The sequence below is a fragment of the Oreochromis niloticus genome, linkage group LG18 (genome assembly GCF_001858045.2).
Source record: "Oreochromis niloticus isolate F11D_XX linkage group LG18, O_niloticus_UMD_NMBU, whole genome shotgun sequence".
Lineage (NCBI taxonomy): Eukaryota > Metazoa > Chordata > Actinopteri > Cichliformes > Cichlidae > Oreochromis > Oreochromis niloticus.
This window is the reverse complement of record NC_031982.2, coordinates 23,316,670-23,338,239: the sequence shown is the minus strand read 5'-3', so window position 1 is coordinate 23,338,239 and position 21,570 is coordinate 23,316,670. Positions and strand designations below refer to the sequence as shown.

Here is a 21,570-nt window from a genome sequence, read left to right as displayed (position 1 = left end):
GTCAGTCCAAAATGGTTTATTTTGTAAAGGGGGCAGCTGGAGATGAGAAAACATGGTGCGCTACTAAATGATGATATATTCAAATGTACATGACATTCAAAGGGTATTACAGTTGTCACTCAAATTTTCCACACATGAATTCTTTCATTCAAAACCTTTTTTCCAAATGTAAATGGATAAAAAAAAAAAACAAAAAAAACCTTCAACATAAAAATATGAATCAACACAATAAACACCTGGGATGCTGGAAAAGGAGAAAAGTAACAGTTGCATGCAGAATGTAGACGGGTGAGTTCATGTTTTTTCTAATTCTGGAAAAAAAAGAAAAACCAGACGCTGAATGACTAACACATCGTAGAAATCTAGACGAAACATTGTGGTGAACTGCCCTTTTGTCCCCAAATCATTAACTCACATTAGCGGAAACTGCACTGTTTCAGTCTTTTATTCACTATAATATAGGTCAATAGGAAATATAAGAAACTGCTATTAATGACAACTCGAGTGGTCTTGGCTAGCCATTACAAACAGCACATATGTGTTGAGATGCCTCATGAAAATGACAGCCCAAAATAAATTACATTTGCCAAAACTTAACGCACAGACTGGTCAGGATGAGGGGGGCAAGAGGAAGGCTGGACTTGATGTAAGAGAAAAAAAAAAAAAGACGACTGGATGACGAGTCAAATACAATGTGAATGAAGCTCCTCTGGATGTGTGGTGTCCAGAGGTACGGCTGTAGAGTGAGTATAAAGGTCCCAAAGTAGAAACTGCAGTCTTAACATGTGCCATACTTTAAAATGTAGAGGAAAACACCCTTACACTCATCAATATGATGAGCAGAGAAGTCCCAAACCAAAGCTTTGAAGTCTTTATTTTTGCTATCGGGGAGAGGAAGAAAAAAAAAATACTCGAAAACAAAAATTAAACACAAAAACAGGAGAGGGCGGGAAGAAACGACTCCAGATATTACGCTGAACGCAGAGAAGATGAACTGCACGAGTTGGGTGAGACACTCCGGCACAGGGGGTTATTTCCTGGAGCTAGACTTCTAATATCCAAAAGTACTGGTCTGGAGGACCCACGTTGGTCATGGGATGTCCATGGAGATGCCTGCAGCAAAATGCTTCTACAGTGGCATCTCAGCAGGCTTTCCAAGAGTGACGCTATGTGCTTCCAGCTGCCTGGCTCTCTCCTCCCTCGGAATTACCTGCAGGACAGAGTGGCAACATGTCAGCAAAGGTATTTTAGTTGAATCACTAAACAAGCAACCAAGAGCTGTTGCATTACAAACTATAAAATCAAAATAAGAAATAAAAATCACTGACTTGTAGCAGGAGTAGAGGCTGAAGCGGAGGCAGAGGCATTGTCCTCCTCGTCGCTGTCATCCTCGTTGGACTGCGGTACCTCGGCATCTGGGATGGTTGTTGCCGGGGCCTCGGGCTCCTGTTCCACCCTGCTCTTCAGGGCCAGGATACGGTGATGTAACGCTGCAGCCAGCTGACCTATGTCTTTAGAGCTACCCTAAATATGCAAAAGTGTAAACAAAATTCAGCCACATGGACATGACACATGCACATTGCATTGGTACACTGTAACGCTCCATTTGCAGGATTTTCCAAATTATCAGTAGGATGACTTCATCTTGTTGAGAATGCAGCAGCCAGAGTCCTTACAGCAGGGGTCTCAAACTCGCGGCCCGCAGGACGATAGGTTTTGGCCCCCACCTTAATATGAAAGTTTAATGTTAGTGCGGCCCGCGAGTTTGATAATGTATGACACTTTACAGTGTTGTGTATGGAGCTGAACTAACCTACCAATCGGGGTGGGATAAGAATCTCAGGGGACATGAGCCGGGCTTGATGCAAGCAGGGAAACATTTCTCTATGAGTAAAAGTTACAGCAGCGTTGCCCTGGAGTGTTTCTTTCTTTTCTGTGCCTGCCTGGCTGCCTCCTTTCCTTTCTTCTCTTCAAACGCGCACATTCGCCCCAGCGCGCTGCGTTCACAACACTTCAAAAAAAGTTTTTTTTTAAAGTTGCTGCCCAGCGGGACATTACACGTATATAGATTTATACACACGTCAGTGGGATTTTTAGTTATTTTTTTCACAGAGAGAGACCTTATCAACTCTCAAAGTGATGCGTAGGCGGCGGAAAAGAAAAGTAATGAACTCAATGCAGCCCAATTTAGTCTGCAGTCATATAGCGACACCTGTTCATCGGCAATAACAGTCCCCGGTAACCCGGACTAAGTATAGGGTCGCACCGTAATTTGTGGGTCGATGTTTTTTATTTGCATCACTCCGTTTGCATTGCAGCATACATGAACATTACATATATTTCAATATAATGTAAAAGCAGTCAAAACAACTAACATCAGAAACAGGTGATGTTATTTATTATATGTCATGGTGTCATTTCCGCTTCTTTTTCCTGTAACAACAGCCCGGCGGATAACAGTCCGTGAGCAGTCGCCTTTTTTGCGCTCGCTATCCCTGTACTTTCTACCATCTGCAAATGCTACAGTGTTCGTGTCATCATGAAAGACATGAACATCGAGCATAAAAACAAACACTGCTACCGGCTTTTTATCCGCCGATCGCCGATAAAAAGCCGCTACGGTTGCAAGAAAAAGAAGAGGAAATGACGTTCTCTATGCGTTGAGACGTTCCCCGTCCGTCAGCTAAATGCTTGATTGAAACTTCAATGCGACAGTGACACCAAGTAGAATTATAAATGTTACATAGCCCCAAACATGTCTTTTTCAAAGCCTGCAGTGAAGAGAAAGATTGGAGATGAGCACCGACAATTTCAGGAAAAAGTGGGAAATGCAATATTTCTTTGTTGAGCACAGGGGCACCCCGACGTGTCTTATTTGCACAGAGAAAGTTGCGGTCCACAAGGAATACAATTTGAAACGTCATTACACAACTAGACATGCTGAGGTGTATGCAAAATACCAGGGAGATGAGAGAGCGAACCAGGTTGCCAGTCTTAAAACAGATCTACTGAGGCAGCAAGATTTCTTCAAGAAAGCAACCAAAGAGAATAATGCAGCAGTCGAAGCTAGCTACGTGGTTAGTGAGATGATTGCTAAAGCAGGAAAGCCATTCACAGAAGGTGAATTTGTCAAAAAGTGCATATTGCAGGCTGCAAATATAGTCTGTCCGGGAAAGAAAGGTCAGTTTAGCAACATCAGCCTTTCTGCCAACACCGTAGCAGATCGCATTTCTGACCTGTCAAGTGACATTTATGACCAACTGTGTGAGAAAGCCAAATGTTTCAGTGTATACTCAGTCGCACTTGATGAGACAACAGACATCACCGACACTGCCCAGCTTGCAATGTATGTCCGTGGTGTTGATGACAGTTTTGAAGTGATGGAGGAGCTGCTCACAGTAATTCCAATGCATGGCCAGACCACCGCTCAGGAGATATTTCGCAAGCTGTGTGATGTCATTGAGAATGTTGGTTTGCCATGGAAGAGTATTGTTGGAATAACAACAGATGGAGCGCCATCAATGACAGGGAGGAAAAATGGACTGGTGGCACTTGTTCAAAAAAAACTGGAAGAGGAAGGCGTGGAGGAGGCCATTGCTCTGCACTGCATTATCCATCAGCAGGTCCTTTGCAGCAAATCCTGAAGTTTGACAATGTGATGTCTATTGTTGTGAAATGCATCAACCAAATCAGATCCAGGGGCTTAAAGTACCGAAGGTTCCGTGCTTTTTTAGAGGAAATGGAGTCAGAATATGGCGATGTGCTCTACTTCACTGAGGTACGTTGGCTCAGCAGGGGAAATGTATTAAAGAGATTTTTTGAGTTGCGAACAGAAGTGAAAGCCTTCATGGAGAAGGATGGAGTCAGTGTTCCTGTGCTAAGTGATCCCAAATGGCTCATGGACTTAGCTTTTCTTGTTGATATAACACATGAGCTTAATGTACTGAACAAGAAGTTACAAGGCCAGGGGCAACTTGTCAGTGCTGCCTATGACAACGTGAGAGCATTCTCCACAAAACTTGCGCTATGGAAAGCCCAGCTCTCTCAGACAAACCTTTGCCATTTCCCAGCATGCAAGGCACTCGTGGATGCAGGCACACCATTCAGTGGTGACAAGTATGTTGATGTCATTTTGAGGCTACAGGAGGAATTTGGTCACAGATTTGCTGACTTCAAGACACACAGAGCCACCTTTCAAATTTTTGTGGACCCCTTCTCCTTTGATGTGCAAGATGCCTCTTCTGTGCTTCAAATGGAGCTCATTGAGCTGCAGTGCAACTCTGAACTCAAAGCGAAGTTCAGGGAGGTGAGTGGAAAAGCAGACAAGCTTGGGCAATTTTTGAGAGAATTGAGCCCTAGTTTCCCCTCAGCTTTCCCGAATGTTCAAGCAGACCATGTGCCTTTTTGGTGGCACATACTTGTGCGAAAAGCTCTTCTCCACTTTGAACTTCAATAAGTCCAAGTATAGGTCCAGACTTACGGATGATCATCTTCAAGACATACTGAGGGTCTCAACTGCTTCCTCCCTCAGGCCAAATCTGGCTCGGCTATGCGAGAGGAAACGCTGCCAGGTCTCTAGTAGCAAGAAGTAGGCAAGAGAAGCCATGTTCAGAAGAACAGTTAATTTTCTACAGTGTTCCATTCATGTTCAGAAGAAGGTTATAGGACTGTTAATACAGACATTTGAATCTAAATACAGCAGATATAGAAGACTAAAAAAACCACACAAGTTCACTGACTAAAAATATCTTATTGTGCGGATGCCCTCAAAGGCATCCGCACTATTGAGTTCCTGTTTCTCTTTATTCTTTATCCTTTCTTTATTCCTGTTGCTTCCGTACGTTTTTTGGCACTTAACTACTCCCACAGTTTTTATCCGATTTTCGCCATTCAAACTTTAAAAAATTCTGCTCTTTCTGCTTCTCATAACTTCTATACTTTTTGAGATATTGAATTTTTTATGCAATATTTTTTGCCCATTTCTTCCACATTATCAGTGGCATCACTGATTTTCCTTGCCGGGTTGACCTGTGTTTTAGCTCAGTGAGATGAGCATCCGTTCTCAGACTGGGAGGCCCGGGTTCAAATCCCGCTTATGGCAACATTTCTTTCAGTGCACAATTATACTGTTTTAACTCTTTTCAACACAAATTTCACATTCTTCACCCCTTTTCACCAGAATTCTCAGTTTTTTCACAACTTTTCAGCACAAATCCCAACTTTTTCAGCTGTTTTCAGCAAAAACCTCTTTTCAGCCCAAATTCTACTTATTCACCTCTGCTGCAAAATTTTCAGCGTTTTCAGCTCTTATCAGCACGAATCTCAGCTGTTTTCAGAAAAAACCTCTTGAGCAGAAATTCTGCTGATTCATCTCTTTTCTGCAAAATTTTCAGCCTTTTCACCTCTTATCAGCACAATTCTCAGCAGCTTCTGCTCATTTCAGCAGAATTGTCCGTCTCTCCACCTATTCTTGGTCAGAATGAGTTTGACTCATTGAGAGTGACTTTGGCTCAGTGAGATGAGTAGCCGCCTTGAGACTAGGAGGGCCAGGTTCGAAACCTGCTCATGGCAACATTTTTTTTTTCACCACTTTTAAGCAACAATTTCTCTGTCTTTACCCCTTTCAGTACAATTTTTGGCTTTTCACCACTTTTCAGCAAAAAAATTCTGCTTCTTCACCTGTTTTCAGCAGAATTTTCAGTTTCTTCACCGCCATATAACTTTTTGCAAGTTTTCAACTTTTTCAGCAGGCAACTTCAGCGTTAAGGCATCCACACAGCATTTTCGCAGGAAATGCAAATTTTTCTAGTTATTATTTTATGTATTACAGATTGATTTATTTTCTTATTAATTCTTAATTTGTTTATTTTTTTAATCTTATTTTGTGTTAAAAAATTAAAATAAAGAGATTTGAGAAGATTGGAATTTTTTAATCATGCCTTTCTTGCGGAAAACCTGATGCGGCCCAGCCTCACCCAGACTCTGCCTCCAGTGGCCCCCAGCTAAATTGAGTTTGAGACCCCTGCCTTACAGATTTCAACATATTACCCAGCTACCTAAGTCACTTCACTGGCTCCCAGTTCAACACAGTATTACCTGTAAAAGTCCTTCTACTGGCTTATAAAACTCTCAGTAGTTTGCCCTCCCAGTTCATCTCTGACTTTCTCAGTATCTATAACCTAATTAGATCTTTTAACTATTCTCAGAATTAGATCCAAGTGTGCTGAGGGTGCTTCAGTTACTGTGGAAACTGAACCTTGGAACAAGCTGCCTGCTGACTTGAGGTCATTTACAACTGTTTACACTTTACAAAACAAGCTTAAAACCTCTTTTTTTTAAACTTTCTTGTAAAGTTTGTTTTTTATTGCTTTGACTTAAGTAAGCCTACATTTGTTTTTATGTTTTTCTTTTTGGCTTATGCACATTGAGTTTACATTTAATGAAATGAGTTATATGAATAATAAAATTGCCACTTCGATACGCAGATGTTTCAGATTAAATGCTTTCCAAAACCCACAGAATGGCTGGAATGTTAAACATCTGGGGCAGGAAGTAATGCATTTTATTAAGAACAGTTCATAACTACCTTAAAATAATATGTTTGAAAGCAGTATTCTCGTACCAACTGTAGGCACTGAATGTTTTAATATCACAGGACAATACTGAGCTGATAAAATTAATAACATGGAAATGTATTCATCCTTTACTAAAGAGGAAAAACACACAAAAACAGAATGAGACAGATGATAAAGACGCATTAACAGTGGATGGGACAGCATGAAACCGAGACAGAATATGTTTCACCAGTTCAATGCTTGTAAAAAAAAAAATAATTTTTTTTTTTTACCATTTTCTGTGTTTTTCTCACTTTTGATGTATACACAGGGAGGAAAAAAAACCACTTAAAAGCTAACACCCTTTGGAAAAATTAAATGTTAAACGTTTAGTAACACGTACCGATATTAGGAAGACCTTAACACCCTGGTCCTCCGTGTCCATGGCAGTGATTCGTACACTCTTCTCGCTGGCCTTGTCCACTTGCATCTGGGGCCAAAGTTTAGTGTTGAGGATCAACCGGAGGCTGCCCTGGGTCCTCATTACTGCAACGCACGACAGCAGTGACTTACAGGTGCAAATATGCACATGTTTACCATTTCTTCAGCCCACTGACTGTAAAATCTCTTCACTAAACAGGCACAACTAGTATTTGCAGTAAATACACAGCTACAGTCCTAGAAACTGCTCTGCTCTGTCACTGACAATGTGATTTGTACCAGGATTTCACAGTTTAGTCAAATATTAATCAGGATACAGTGAAAGGAAACTTCTGAAACAGTTGAATATTCATTAAAAAGAAAACAAAACTTCAGAGTGCTTGTCCACTTAACTTTTGATTTTTCTGAATGAAACCACCATATATAAACATTACCACAATACTACTACGGTGGCCAGTCAACAGAGCCATGTAGTAGGAACAGACTCCCTCTTGTGTTCACTGTTAGGTTGTGTCATAACACGTGTAATCAAAACAAAAGGTATGTTTTGGTTTACTGAGATAATAGTCACCCCTACCTGTCCTGGTAGAATAAGAACAAAAACAATCACAGATGCTTTTGCCCGCTAAAGCTATTTGGGTGACTGAACTGTAAAAACAAACCGTGCACATTCATAACAGGAAGGGTTTTTTCCCTTTTTTTCCTCTCTCCAGCGGCTTTTTGAAGGTGCTTTTACCTAGACGGGACTGTAGCGTGCCGTCGTCTGTCGATGCCATGTCATTGAGCCTCAGCAAACCCCGACCTCTCTCTATCCACGACTGAGCAGTCTTCTCAAAAACATACAACTTGCACTGCATCTGAAGTAAAAGAGGAGGGGGGAAAAAAAGATTATAAAACATTCTCACCGTGTTATTCGCTGCACGTCTTCAAGCAAAATACCCCGCCTCGTCTTTTACCTGTAAAACATTGCTTTCTGATTCCTCTCCAGTTTTCACATCGACTTTCTCTAAGATGCACTTCTTGGCTGTGGCTTTGGTGTATGCTGCTGCAGACTCCTCCAAAGACTCTGACACGTTGTTCACTGCTGAAATAAAACACAAACATGAAACTGATCTTGTAGCAACGCAGAAACAGTGCTACTGCAGGGTAATCAAGGAGCCCGTCTTCCATCCCTGAACAGAGAAGCTTGATAATCTTCTCTGCATCATTTCCAGAGCAGAGGCACTTGAGCTCTGCGCCCACATTAATGATTGCCTGGGCACTGAGTAGCTATGAAATGGTAAATTATTTTTCAAAGTCACGGAACAAAGTAAAATATTCTCTCACTCAGTATTACCCTTTTGTATGTTAAGACACAAACCCTGGTTACAAAGTACAAGCCTGTGATTAGTAAATTATGAAACCAATCCAAGTTTAAGACGATATAAAACTAATATACAGTCATAAGCCCACAGGTCTTGTTTTTGTCTTGAGTGGAGTAAAGTTTTGTGCTTACACCTACTAGTAATCAATCCAAATAGCAACCATTTTTGTAAATAATAGGAGGGATGGGTTTTTTACCTTTCTCTGGGGTGGCTTCCTGCGATGAGGGCTCTGAAGCAGGGGCAGCTGACACGTCTTTATTTTCCTCATTTGAAGAGTCACCCTTTGGTGGACTCTGAAAACACAACAGATTTGATCATGGCAGCTCATTCAATGGTAGTCATTAGGAATTCTGCAGTATTACAGAAGGTAAACAGACTATTGAATTCACCCTATTAACTCACCAGAACTCTTTCAGACATATTCTGCCCGAAAACAAATTTTGCTCCACTGTCTGCACTGTTTGTGGCATTTTTTGAACTGAAAAGGCAGAAATGCAAGTGTGCATCAACACGTTGATCGAAGTTAATACTGAATTACATAGAAATACTATTTTAAAAATGTAAAACTAGAACACATTTTTAATTACCTTGTGGTAGAGATGTACTGCAAGAAATAATTTGTGCCCTCTGATTGAGAGTCCAGCGGCACGCCGTCCTTTGAGTTGTCTTCTTTATTGTTTTCATCCAACTAGAGAGAGAGAGAGAGAGAGAAAAAAAGGAAAATACACAGGAAGGAAATCTTACGACAGAAAGTAGATGAAGAAATCTCTACAGACAAATCTTAACCAACCCAACATGATGTAATCCAAGCATCATGTTGGTCCAAGCAATAAATAAGCACTTATTTATTGTGAAATTTTAAAGTGGACATGAAACATGTCCACTTACATCCTTACTCTTAAAAAACCTTACTCTTAAAAAAGCACCATCTTGCGCGACTACAGAATGTGATGTCATTAGGTGGGTTGGTTATTAGCATATGCTAGCTAACTTGTGACAACTAAAAAGCAGTCTAAGGCTCACTTTTATGCTGCCCCTGACTGCAGCAATGAGTTTTATGTTAAAAACAAAAACTAGAATATCTTGTCCACTCTGTCTCATAGGCAGAAAGTGGCTAGCTGCACTGAAACACCAACTAGCCATAATGCTCAGGTTTGTAGATGACTTTATAAACAGGTCATTGAGGGAGAGCCTGTTTGAGTCAGATGTTCACTGAACCAACTAGCTGGAGTCAAGCACCTTCCCCACTATTTGATTTTATCTCATGAGGTCGGTGTACAGACCGAGCGACCAATCAGCCGACAGAGTGCATATCCAGAAAATAGGATGAGTAGGTTTAATCCCCAGTTATTTCAAAGTTAAATCTTTCTTTTCACAGGCACAGTGAAACTACAAGATAACTGGTTACTACATGCACTGCAAACATAAAAGTTTCTTATCAAAGCAAGATTAGGAATCCTGATAACCATCAGCATCTTCGCAGGTGGGAATCTTCACGTCTCACTCCCCTTCACTTATTTCACTTAACTTTTACTCACTTCTAATATGAAGTAATCAGTGAGATAATGTGCTCACCTAAACAATTTTCCACAGCAGTTTCCCAGCAGAATTTCAAAACCAAAACAAAGAAAGAAGGGTTCCAAGAACTATGGCATCTCTTTCTTGGAAGCTCCTGTGTGGCCCCCACCCCCATCCCCACCCCCACCCCCTTTGGGTCATTGCCCACATCAATCTATTCCCCTCTGAACATCCTGATGATGTTTGGCTTCTTGATTGCACTTTGGTAAGAAACTTAGTTACATTTGCACTGTGTGACCAGTTAGACTTACATTACCATATGTTAGCTATTAGCAGCAACCAACGAACTAACCAACCAGTGACGTCACATTATGTACTAAACAGGATGGTGCTACACATGCTCTAGAAAACATTATTTATTTTTCAAATCCAATTACACAGACTGTCAAATCCCCCTTCCCCAAACACACACTGTTGCTTGACACAGAAATTCTTGCTTTGAATTCACCTGCTCACTCTGTGTCACAGCCAGCAGAAGGAAAACTCACCTTTGCTCTGTCTTTGATATTCTGACCAAACACAAATGATATTGCTACATTTGACTCTTTCTTCTCTTTTCTTTCTCCATCCTTGTTACCACTTGAGCCATCTTCCTCATTTTCATGTTTCTGAAACAGGAAGAAACAGAGCAGCAGGGTCAACTAATATAACTACTGTTCACTGAGCCTTTATCAGATTTGAAGGATCTTTTACCAACAGGAACTTCCCCTGCATGCAGCAAGTTTCATTAATATCTTCCACAAACCACACTGACTGCAACTTGCACCTTAACTGTGTTTGCAACTGACTGCATTGCATAAAAACAAACGGGACCCCCCAGTCTCACTTAGAAAAAAGCGACACTGCACTTTTAGCAGTCTGGGTCATTGTCAAGTATGTAGCCAAAATACTAGAGAAGTGGCATACAGCAGCAAGACGTGCCTAATTTTCCTAATGCAAATCCATTTACTTAGCAAGCCTATTAGTGGCACAGCAATATAGTTAATATTTCTGGATGAAACTGATTGCACAAAGCATCATTTAGTTACTAGTTAATTCATGCAATGTAGTGTGAGGTTCCCATCATAAATCAAGAATAAGAATCAGCAAGCTGCCCGAATCTCTGGTCTCACTGCAAATCCATCTGCATAGCTTTAGACAGTGGCTAGTAATGACACTCTGAAGAGCTAGTGAAGGGCCAGGTGCAGACAAAGACCGTGGATTTGGGGTCTATGCACAGGATAAAAACTTACAATTTCCTTTATTCATCCTTACAAGTATCAACGGTTTTAATATCCAGTATTGTGGGAAACACTGAATACAACTATGCTAACCCTGCTGAAGCACATATATGTGCTTCAGTGGCCAAATGACTCCAAAGCGGTCTCATTCATTTTCATGCTGTTTGAAGAAATGTGTCCTAGCAACATCTGTGCTTCATTATTTCTTCAATTATCAGAATTTCTAACATACTCGTGACTTAAGAAATAATGAAGCCAAAATGTTTGCTTTACTTGTACAAATGATACGCATGTGAATGAGTCATCACTTTGAAGTCATTTGGACTTTATTGGGTGCTGAAACCGAAGCCTCATCATAATGAATTTATTAAAAACAGTCATAGCACAAATGTTTATTTGGCCTAAACAAATGACTGAAACTGGCTGGACTGCTGTTCTGAACACTACGAGTAGCAAACTGACGCAACCTGTGTGGTTTCTCTTTGTTAGTCAAATTATGTTCGCCTTTTTCAGCTGTGGCTGAAAGATTCATTAAAAAAAACAAACAAGCAAAAAAACCAAAACCTGTAACGATGGAGAGCTGAGGTAATGACAGAAAAGCAAGTGTTGCAATGTAGTAACATGTTTGTGACAACAGTTTACACATGTATGTTTTAATAAATATGTTTATATTATTTAATCAAATGTAAACAAAAAAACATTTAATAAAAACATGAATTTTCTATGCTGGAGCTTTTCAGTCTATGACTTGTATCTATTGCCGCAGTAAAAAGACAAATATGTCAACAGGACAAATATAACACACAAGCAAAAACTGTAATAAAGAACTAAACAAACAAAACCTGCAGGAAATGCAGTCATATTTGATTTTCGTCTCCTAATTATAACTGGTTTAGGTTTTGCTACTTCTCACCGGTGTCTTAGTCAGCGTGGCTGAGTGCTCTGTGTTGTTCAGGAAGAGGGACTGGGTCACAGGTGCACCATCTGATGACTTTTTCACACCATTGGTTCCACAACTGGAATCTACAGACAGAAAAAAAGAGAAATGAGTTCAACTTTTCACCTATCCTGATAGCATTTGAAGCGACACACCTCATGAGAAAAACAGCTTGCACAGCGAGAACAACGATTGCAATTATATCTTAAATTACATGTGATTAACTAATGAGTGTAAAAGACTCTGAGCTTTACTCACTGGACTCTAAATGTGATTTAGAGGGCGGTGCCTGGAGAACTGCAGGGCGGAGGACACTGCGTTGCTGCTCCTTGGGTTTCTGACTAGGGACACCTGCAACCGAGGCAGTTTTTCTCATGATTTGTACACACAGTTATATCTTTTACATGTACATGTTGATGTGTGGGCTGCTCAGAAAGAATTTTAAATAATCTGCAAATATTCAAAGCTCTGCCTGGGAGTGGAGTACAAGTAAGGGGTTAGGTCAATATGACATTAGTAGTCATTTGGGATCCCTTTAACTTTTTTTTTTTGGGGGGGGGTGTCATATTTGCACAATCTGATGTTATTCCACACCATAACCAGCATTCAAATGCTTGACTTTTTGTGACAGCTTTCAAACATAGTTGTAACTTGTATAATCATATCACTTGTTCGTGAGGACTGTACCAATGTCAGTGCTGATAATTAAGATTAAATGTCCTCATCAGATAAAGCCTGAATAATAAATGATAATGCATAATGAACAGGATCGGTCTGAGTAAATATCTGCCAAGTATGAAAATTCCCTCCACCCTGTGCATGAACTGAGTGTCTGGATCAACAATGAGTTTACATCTAGATGGGTTTGTGATATTTTTTTGAGCCTCATGACGATATCTGATGATATCTGCCAGTTTTTCTTATTTCAGTAACAAATCTAAAGTAGTTGTGAAGATATGATGCAATTTTGCTCCATCTAAAATAGTAGAAACCTTTTCCAAATATTTTGTATGTGTGGACCAAGTAACACCTAATGCAAAAACATTTCATGCAAATCCAGCAACAGCTTTTGTATTATACTGCAAATAAACAGAAAAACTGAACCAACTACAAAAGCTACTTGCCAGATTTTTGTGGTCAGGTATATTAAAAAAACCATAGTATAAATAACACAAAAATTTTTAAACATCTACCTGAACTTGGTGCCTGTCCATGTATGAGAGTCGGTGGTTTTAAACGGAACCCCACAGGCTTCTCCTCTAGTGGAACAAACCATAAAAAGAAGCAAAAGTTAAAAAAAAAACATATTCAGGTATTGCACAACAACCTAATGTGAGCATGCTCTTCTGTCTTTGCAAATTTTGTAACCACAGAGCCAGTTACCACAGCAACCCTCGTACGGCCTTAAGAGTTGTGTTGGAATCTCGGTAACATGGCGGGCTCTAGGGCCTTTGATCTATTTCTACCTCCGTCTCTTCATCTCAGTGGCTTTATTGGGATGCCATTAAGTAATCAGCACTAGAACAGAAACCCAAAAGCACATGCGAAAAGCCACATCCTGTTTGTCCTCAGCGTTTAGGAGACCATTCCAGTGTGCATAAATGTTAAGCCTAGTAAATCAGGCAATTTTAAACCAACTAGTGTGTGAAGCTTAGATTGCACATATGCTAAAGAAAAACATATTCAATCTAATTATAAGAAGTATTTGCATAATTAAATATAAATGAACATGAATATCTTTCAACACTTTTACTAACCACCAACTCTCAGGACATGCACGCAAACAATGAAGAAAACAACCACAGAAGCAATAGAAGCACTATAAACATTTTAAATGCAACTAAAATAACCAAACTTCCAGCACATAGTGTAGTTCTGCATCTCTATTAACAACATTTTTTGGTCTGTTCATCACTCTTTTTACTTTCAAATACACACATTATGTAACATGCTTCAGGCAGTTATTAACTACAGCCTGTTTGTTTGCTCAAGTGGAAGTAGTCTCCGTAAATCTGTTGACTAGTGATTTAAACCTCTATGTCACTTTTCAATTGAGCTCAACCCATTAAAGCAAAAAAATAAATAAATAAATAAATGATTGGGTCACGTTTATCTTTGACAAGAGATGGGATTAAAAGAAAAATCCATAAAAATCATACTTCCTTATTCTCCCTTAAAGTGCTTCTGCAATAATAATTTCATATCTCTATTAACTAGTCAGTATTTTTCATAATGATATTTTCCCCCATTTCGACTCGTCTTACCAGTGTAATATGACCTTGATGAAAGTGATTCAACAAATTAAAGTATGAACGGCTACTCAGCAAATGACTGATTAAGCTGAGCTGCACACATTAAACAAAATCATTTAAATTTAACATCTAAAGTGATACAACAAATTTACTAGTCAGACTTCCTATAAATATTATGCTTTGGAGTAACTGGCAGGAAAAGCAGACACAGACAAGTGCTGCTAAGTGCAAAGCAAAGTTACCACAAGATAATTATTTACAAGCTTCGTGTTAGAGATATGCTACTGATAAACAATGTTGTTAATCCAGCTTCGCCCCAACTTCCTCTCCTCACAGTTACTGTTTAATTTCTTATTTAAAAAATATGCATATGTTTTTGTTCCCATTAGCCTAATGTTATGTCAACTACTACTTTTTTAGCCTTGTAGATTTCCTGTGCAAATGAACAACAGATACATTAACTGCAAGGGGCATAAACAACATTAAAAAAAAAGAACAAATTTTAGTTTGACAGAAACACACCTCTAACCCTGGCCAGGAGCTTGCACAAGCAAGGTCATGAAGCGCAAACCTTTAAAGTTTAAAACCCAACTTACCCTAACCCTACCCTACCAGCTTATTTAGAATTTCAGGTTATATTTTATAAATTTGCAAAGAAAGAAATACTTCAGTTACAAAGAAGGCTCTAATGTGGGAACAGCTATTATATCCAAGACATACTGTATTCATAGAAAGACACCATAGACACCTAAGACAGCGCTAAATAAACTAGCTTTTAATACCTAATAAGCTAGTCCTCTGTAGCAGTGGCACTAGGAAAATTGCTGTCAGCTATCACCACATGACACTAGGAAATCATAAAACACAAACCCTATGGATTTACTAATGTCAACCTCAACTCTGCCTTTTTCAAATTCAAGCATCATAAATTTGTTTTCCAGTTGAATCTGGCAGTTCAGAGCTATATTATATGGAGGCAGGATCACAAGCGACTCAAGGCCATATTGTTCTTTTCTTATAAGAAAAACGAATTCTCTGTATTACTGAAGGTTTTGAGAGGGCGGAGAATTACAAGATACAGAAAAAGACTTCTCCCTGCTTGGTATACTGAACGGTCTTTGTGCAACACATGACACAAACTGACAGATCTTTGGAGCAGTGAGAGCCAAATGAGAAATGAGCAAGGAGAACTGAAATCTCAAAACAGACTAAATACAAAGACTTAAATTTAAACCAAACAAAAACAAGATGCAGAAATGTTTTGAATAATACAAAAAGTTGCAAAGTAAATACTAATCCTACATTTATAAAAATTAGCTTTCAGTTTATGTTTATGCAGTAAAGACTCTGAAAGGACAGCAGTCAAAACCTAATGGACAAAATCAGAGTGAAATAGCTAAATTAGAGTCAACTAGAACTGGTGAGAGTTAAGAGTTTGTGGCACTTTTAGAATTACCAAAATGATCTGTGACTTAAAATCTTTAAGTCACCAAAAGCTACTATTTACCAGTTTTAGTGAGCATCTTGTGCCAACTGCCTTAAATTGTCGATGTGTTTGGTTTTTAATACTGAGATTTTTACCACAGGGGCCCTTTAAGCTGTGAAAGGAAAACTAATAGTGGTCTAGATTGCTCACCTGGCTCGGAGTCAGAGTTCCCAGTCGGAGACTGGCAGAAACTTGAGGGCATGAATACATTGTTCTTAGGAACTGCAAAGTAACAGACAGACACTGCAATCAGCATACAAATCAATGTGTACACCACAGGCAAAAAGCAACATTAACTAAACGCTCTGCTTTGCTTAGTCATCACGTGCCCTTACCAGAATGTGGGGGTGGGAATGATGAGGTCCTTTCCCTTTTCACAGGGGGAGTATAGCTTCCCTCATCTTTATCTGAATCTGAAAGAAGTGAAATGATAATGACTGTATGTCAGTTTAAACACAAAGATAACATGGACAAACAAAGTGGCCAATTTGGATACTTCATTTACCTTCTCCATCCTCTGCACTTGAGCCCTCAGCAGATCTCTGCAAGGAAGTGCAAAAAGTTTGGGGGTTTTATTTATACCAAAGGAGCACCATTACTCATATAAATCCTAGGTAGCTTTCTTAAATTCATGAAACTTTGACTTAATTAAATTAGAAACAAACTAGCAAGGAAGATGTGCGTTGATTTTGCAGGAAATTCTGCTAACAGTGAAAAATTTTAATCCAAGAACTTTTCTGGGATGTGTGCTTTTCAGAAACTCAGCTTGACTAAATGTTGGCATAAATAACATCGGCAAACTCAAAAAGGCAATTTTAGCCCTTATAAATAAAGAAAAAACAAAACAAAACAGAAACTTACCTTCTGTGGTTTATCTTTATGGAAAACAAACACAGGGGGCGCTATGGCAGGCTTGTCTGTTAAGAAAAGATGTAGGCTAGTCATCTAAACACTAACTTATGGTGTGCAGCAGTACTGTCTGTCTGATTCTTCACATGACTGTGGCTCAAAAGACCCTATGCTGTGGCTTACGTCTTCTGTGTACCTGAACATTTTAAGTGTATTTGGACATCTTCAATTTTATAGACTGTACTGCTGATTAAAAATAAAAAGTCTAACTTTTCAAAAATTGCTATGGTAAAGATTCCAGTGAGTTAAACAACTGTTCACAACTAATTTAAATGTAAGAAACTTAAAAAGATGACCTGCAAAAATGCAGCTTATCAACAATCTGATTTCTATCTGTGTCAACCAGCCAGGCGAAATCATGTCATCAAACCGAGTACACTAAACTTAACCATACAATCCTATTAGAAGTTCCTGGAACAATTAAATCACATTAAGTTTAACTAAAGTGAACAATCCACAATAAACTAAATAACGTGATCAAATGTAAGATATGCAAATACGCGTATTGCAGAATAGACAAACTAGACAGAGACTGTGTAATTTTAAATAAATAAATAACTAAATGAGAAATTATGAAGCCTTCCACCGGTATTTTCTTGCCTCCATAATCTATGATCATAACATAACAAGAATAGCTAAAGCCAGGCTAGGCGATAACTTGATGTCAGCTCAAGCCACTTAACGACTCTATGTTCACACTGTACCCTGGTGTAAGATGTGTAATCCTATAACGTTAGCAGACAAAGGTTTTCCTCTGTCTGGGTCAGGCCTGTACACTGAACAGGTGTAGCATCGCTGTAGCTGCGCAAAACATGCATGCATGCGATATCAGCCAAAAAGCCGGCAGCACATAGCCACGATTGTTTCCTGAAGCGACAATCACCGCTTTGACACACGCTCCGCATGGCTTATGCTGATCGTTTGTGTGAAACTAAAGAAAATGTTGTGTGACCTACATTTTACCCCCACCTTTGTATCTGCTGTCTGTCTCACAATCAGCTAACTTGTCCAATGAATATAGGATTTCCGGCATGCAACACTTCTATTCACCTCTGAGATACAAGTAGCCCCAATGCGTTCCTTGCTTATGATAACCAGTTAGCATATATACCCATCTGACCCTTTTCAGTAAATAGTCGGCGCCACTGCTTGTTCCTTAAAGCCGAGGGAGGTTTAGCTCGATGGCTATAGTTAGCCTGCTAATGCGCTCCAACCAGCATGAGTCATCTCGCCTGACAAACAATGTCACTACAGTTCTCAGTTTATCCTCCCATATTAAAAGCCCAACATGATGACAAGCTGATTTTAATGGAATAAGAAAACGCGCAGACAAGCAGAGGCTAAACCGAAGCATTGTCTGACTGGCTGACATTTTTCCTCTACGCGCCTAAATGAACGTTAAGCAAAGCTACAACGTAACGCTAACAACATGAAATAAACACGGACACTGTTTCCAATCACTGTTGTTCTTACACTTTAGCTTCGTTACAAGCTGTGCTTTTCAACTTTAGCTTAGCCAAGTTTGGTGTTTATAACCACCTTAGATCGTTTAGCTCACCACAAATGGCAACAAATACACACACGCCGACTATAAATAGCCGGGTGCTAGCGTTAGGAGGTAAACCGGCTAACTGACAGGCAGAACTGGAGGGCGTTCCGAGACATTCCAGGTATTACCCACAGCCCAGCGTTAGCATTGTTAGCCTGTTTGCTAACGCTGTAACCTTATATACGCCGCGACGTTATTAATCCGCCTGAAGTCGCCATTTACGTGTGCCACAGTTGCTTTATTTCAGCTATCCAATATGCAAACAGTGAACAGACACGCTTTACATGGCCACAGTAGCTGTATTGTTTTTCTCATTCTGCCACTTACTCACCTTCGTTTGCCAAGTCCGCCATTTTACTTCGACGCTCACACACCCACAACCCACCGCGCAGATAACACAAGTCAAGGCAGCAATGTGCTCACAGACACCCGTTTGCAAATGCAGCCAGCGACCCCTGCCCTCGCCACCACTCTTTTAGTAAACCAAAAATCTAGTATATGTCCATGCTTATCGATGTGTTTATGTCCTTATTTATAATTCAGCTAGCCCAAAGGAAGAGCTTGAAGTTTGCCTGGGTCGCCTAACCCACTATTACAGCTTTCCCAGGCCCCTGTGTACCAACACAGACTTTAAGGTATTATTAACTACGATAAAGCTGTACATAAACACCAGATGATGACATGAATGGCTCAGGTTTGTTAACCTAGAAAACAGTGGTTTAGCGGAAAAACAAAAATACAGTCTCCGAGCACGTCACAAAGGCATCACCACAGCCAGTGTTAGTGGTGAGTTTATAAGCGGCGTCTTTCTTGAAACGTTTGCGTACTTGTTTATTTGTCTTTCACATTTCAGCTGCAGTTCTTCCTTTTTCTAGGTGGTGGTTATTTAACCAGATTCCCAGTAAAGTAAAGGTAAACAACCAAGGCGTCGTTCATATTTCCTGTTTCCAAATGATGCCTGTCCTGTAATCACAGTGCTTACATTTATACACATGGTTTATGCAAGGTCACCTCATAGTAAAAAGCCCTGTTGTTTTGAATCTATTGCCCTTTTTTTTCTCCTGGGGTTTACGCATTGGTGTTGTTTGTAAAGGCCACATTTACAGTGCCGTGTACAAACATGACAACACCACTGACTTTACTGCAGTGCAAATTGGCTTTGATAGACACACATACACACACATGCACGCAAAAACGGCATTCTTTAAGATAGCATAAGTTTAAGATAAGACTCTTTTATTAGTCCCACAGCAATGAAATTTCAAGTGCTAGAGCAGTACAGAGATAACGCCATAAACGTCACGCCTAAGTACAAAAAAAATCGTGAGTGGTAAAGAATAACTCAAATGAGCAATACCAAGATGACAAACAAATAGATAAATAACATTTAAGCAATCTCTGTGCTGATGTAGCACTTGGAATTTACCAGGCCTGTAACCAAAACACTGTGTGATAATGGCTCACATTATTTACATGAAGTGCATTATTATAGGAGTGATTAGGCCATGATTAAATCCTTTCCTAAGGATGAATTTGAATTCTGCCCATTTTCTCAGTTTTTTTCAGCTGTCAGAAGATTTTCACAGCTTTGTGTTTTGCACAGAAATGCGCAATAACGTTAAATGTCTTTTTCCAGTGTCCTGTCAGTGCAGTTCCACTTTGCTTCCACTAGAGGGCAAACTGTTACTGCAGCTGAGCAAATCTGTTACAGGTAAGCAGTGTCCACATTTTTTCCTGATGGCTTCGGGACAAGCTTTGAAACTACAGACAACTTTACAACACCAACTACAAAATTTTACAACACCAACTACAAAAGCAATTTTTATTTTTTCGTAAAAACCAATAAATAAATATATAAATATTCTCCAAGGCATGAGGTAAACACAAAGCATAAACTGCACAAGTGCATGAAGTATCAACTCTGCAGTGACAGTATAAATGAAATTATTGACTTGTGGGGCTTTGCTTTTTGCGTTTTGTACTTTTTGCAAATTCTTTGTGGAATTTTGGCGTGCATATAGTAAGCAAGCATTCACACAGATATCCAAATGTGTAAACTACATATGTTTATTCTGGATACAGTATCATGAAAAATATGGGCGGAAGGTATTTCCTTTGTTTCCTGAAGGAGTTTCAAAACAATAAAACCACAGCGGTTGAAAACGAAAAGATTTGTGCTATATATAACAAGAAAGAACGAAAGCAGGTTCTGAGCTTATTTGTGCATCTTATTTGCCTTGGCCGGCTCGATAAAACCTAAAGCCCCACCTGGATTTATCAAGTATAATTATAGGGGTTGTCAATATTCTCTGTTAAGCCGGGTTTTCTGCTTCAAGTTGTATGCGTGGTCACATATAATGGGACATTTCACAGGTCGTGACTCCTCTATGCTAAATGATCCCTGTGAATGACGCCTATTCCAATCAGAGACATTATCAGAGGATCATGAAGATAAATGGTGGTTAAGTGATTAAGGTGTGGCTACACATTAGACACTTTAGAGCTGTGGTTTGTGGGCCAGTCAATTGGAAATTAATTTCACTGACTGAAGCGGTATTGTTGGTGTGTGTTCTGTGTTCTATTAGCTGCAATTCAAGCAGTGTGAAAGAGACTTAGCTGTAGATTAGACTCAAGTATGCAACCTTCAGTTTGCACTTTATTGTGTGGTTTTCTTGCACATATAAAATGTATTCCAGCAGAAAATCTATATACTGCATGCTGTAAATAAAAGAATCATTCAAATTATGGTGCTTCCATCAGATTTTAAATTAACACTGGGAAACATAACCTGCACCTGACCAGGTGATGTGTTCGGCATAAGTTACCATGGTAATTTATCGCAAGCACTTCTGTGACATAGAAACTCCAACTTTAAGCCCAACATAGCTTAGTAGGCCATTAATCTCACTTTCTAGTACACCCTTCAGGCCGTAGTCTTTGTGGTGTTGAGTTTGGCAGTTTGGAAAGTGCCTGGAGTGAAATGTAAAGCATCGAAATGTTTTCTTTTCTCTTTTTTCTTTGCATGTTTGACAGACAACTGTGTTAAAATTTCTTTAAAAAAGTGTAACGCTGAGAATATACATGTGCACATTTAGTTTGGCTACAAGTGTTGATGTGGTTGTAGTGGCTCAAGAATCACTCTTAGAGCTTAAACATTCAGAAAATATCATAAAATACACATAACACAGTGCATGCTCAGACAGTGAGGGCAAAGCTGTGACACTATGTTTTTTATGGTTAGAATGTTTAATTAAATTGAAAATATTTGAAAGTCTTTCTA

General features: G+C 39.5%; 1 protein-coding gene across 3 annotated transcripts; it reads right to left on the bottom strand.

The window, feature by feature from the left end:
- On the bottom strand, positions 1-18,770 carry ranbp3b (RAN binding protein 3b). Of its 3 annotated transcripts, none has more exons than XM_003448528.5 (17): positions 18,622-18,770; positions 16,694-16,749; positions 16,338-16,374; positions 16,168-16,245; positions 15,983-16,054; positions 13,288-13,353; positions 12,353-12,445; positions 12,071-12,180; positions 10,426-10,545; positions 8,947-9,047; positions 8,762-8,837; positions 8,556-8,652; positions 7,952-8,079; positions 7,732-7,852; positions 6,958-7,100; positions 1,329-1,524; positions 1-1,210 (listed from the first exon to the last, which is right to left on the bottom strand). In XM_003448528.5, the coding sequence occupies exons 1-17, from the start codon at positions 18,641-18,643 to the stop codon at positions 1,167-1,169; spliced, it is 1,560 nt and encodes a 519-aa protein (XP_003448576.1). In that variant the 5' UTR covers positions 18,644-18,770; the 3' UTR covers positions 1-1,166. The 3 variants fall into 3 exon arrangements, with proteins under 3 accessions (XP_003448576.1, XP_019203767.1, XP_005476664.1); XM_019348222.2 differs by having other exon boundaries at positions 7,952-8,076; XM_005476607.4 differs by having other exon boundaries at positions 16,694-16,707; positions 18,622-18,724.
- Between the last annotated feature and the right edge of the window lie 2,800 nt (positions 18,771-21,570).

Bases quoted from the DNA above. Each gene is read 5' to 3' on its own strand.
- ranbp3b (XM_003448528.5), bottom strand. From the start codon at position 18,643: ATGGCGGACTTGGCAAACGAAG. The intron at 16,750-18,621 runs GTGAGTAAGTGG...TTTTCTTAACAG, and splicing joins GGCGGACTTGGCAAACGAAG to ACAAGCCTGCCATAGCGCCC. The intron at 13,354-15,982 runs GTGAGCAATCTA...TTGTTCCACTAG, and splicing joins GAACTCTGACTCCGAGCCAG to AGGAGAAGCCTGTGGGGTTC.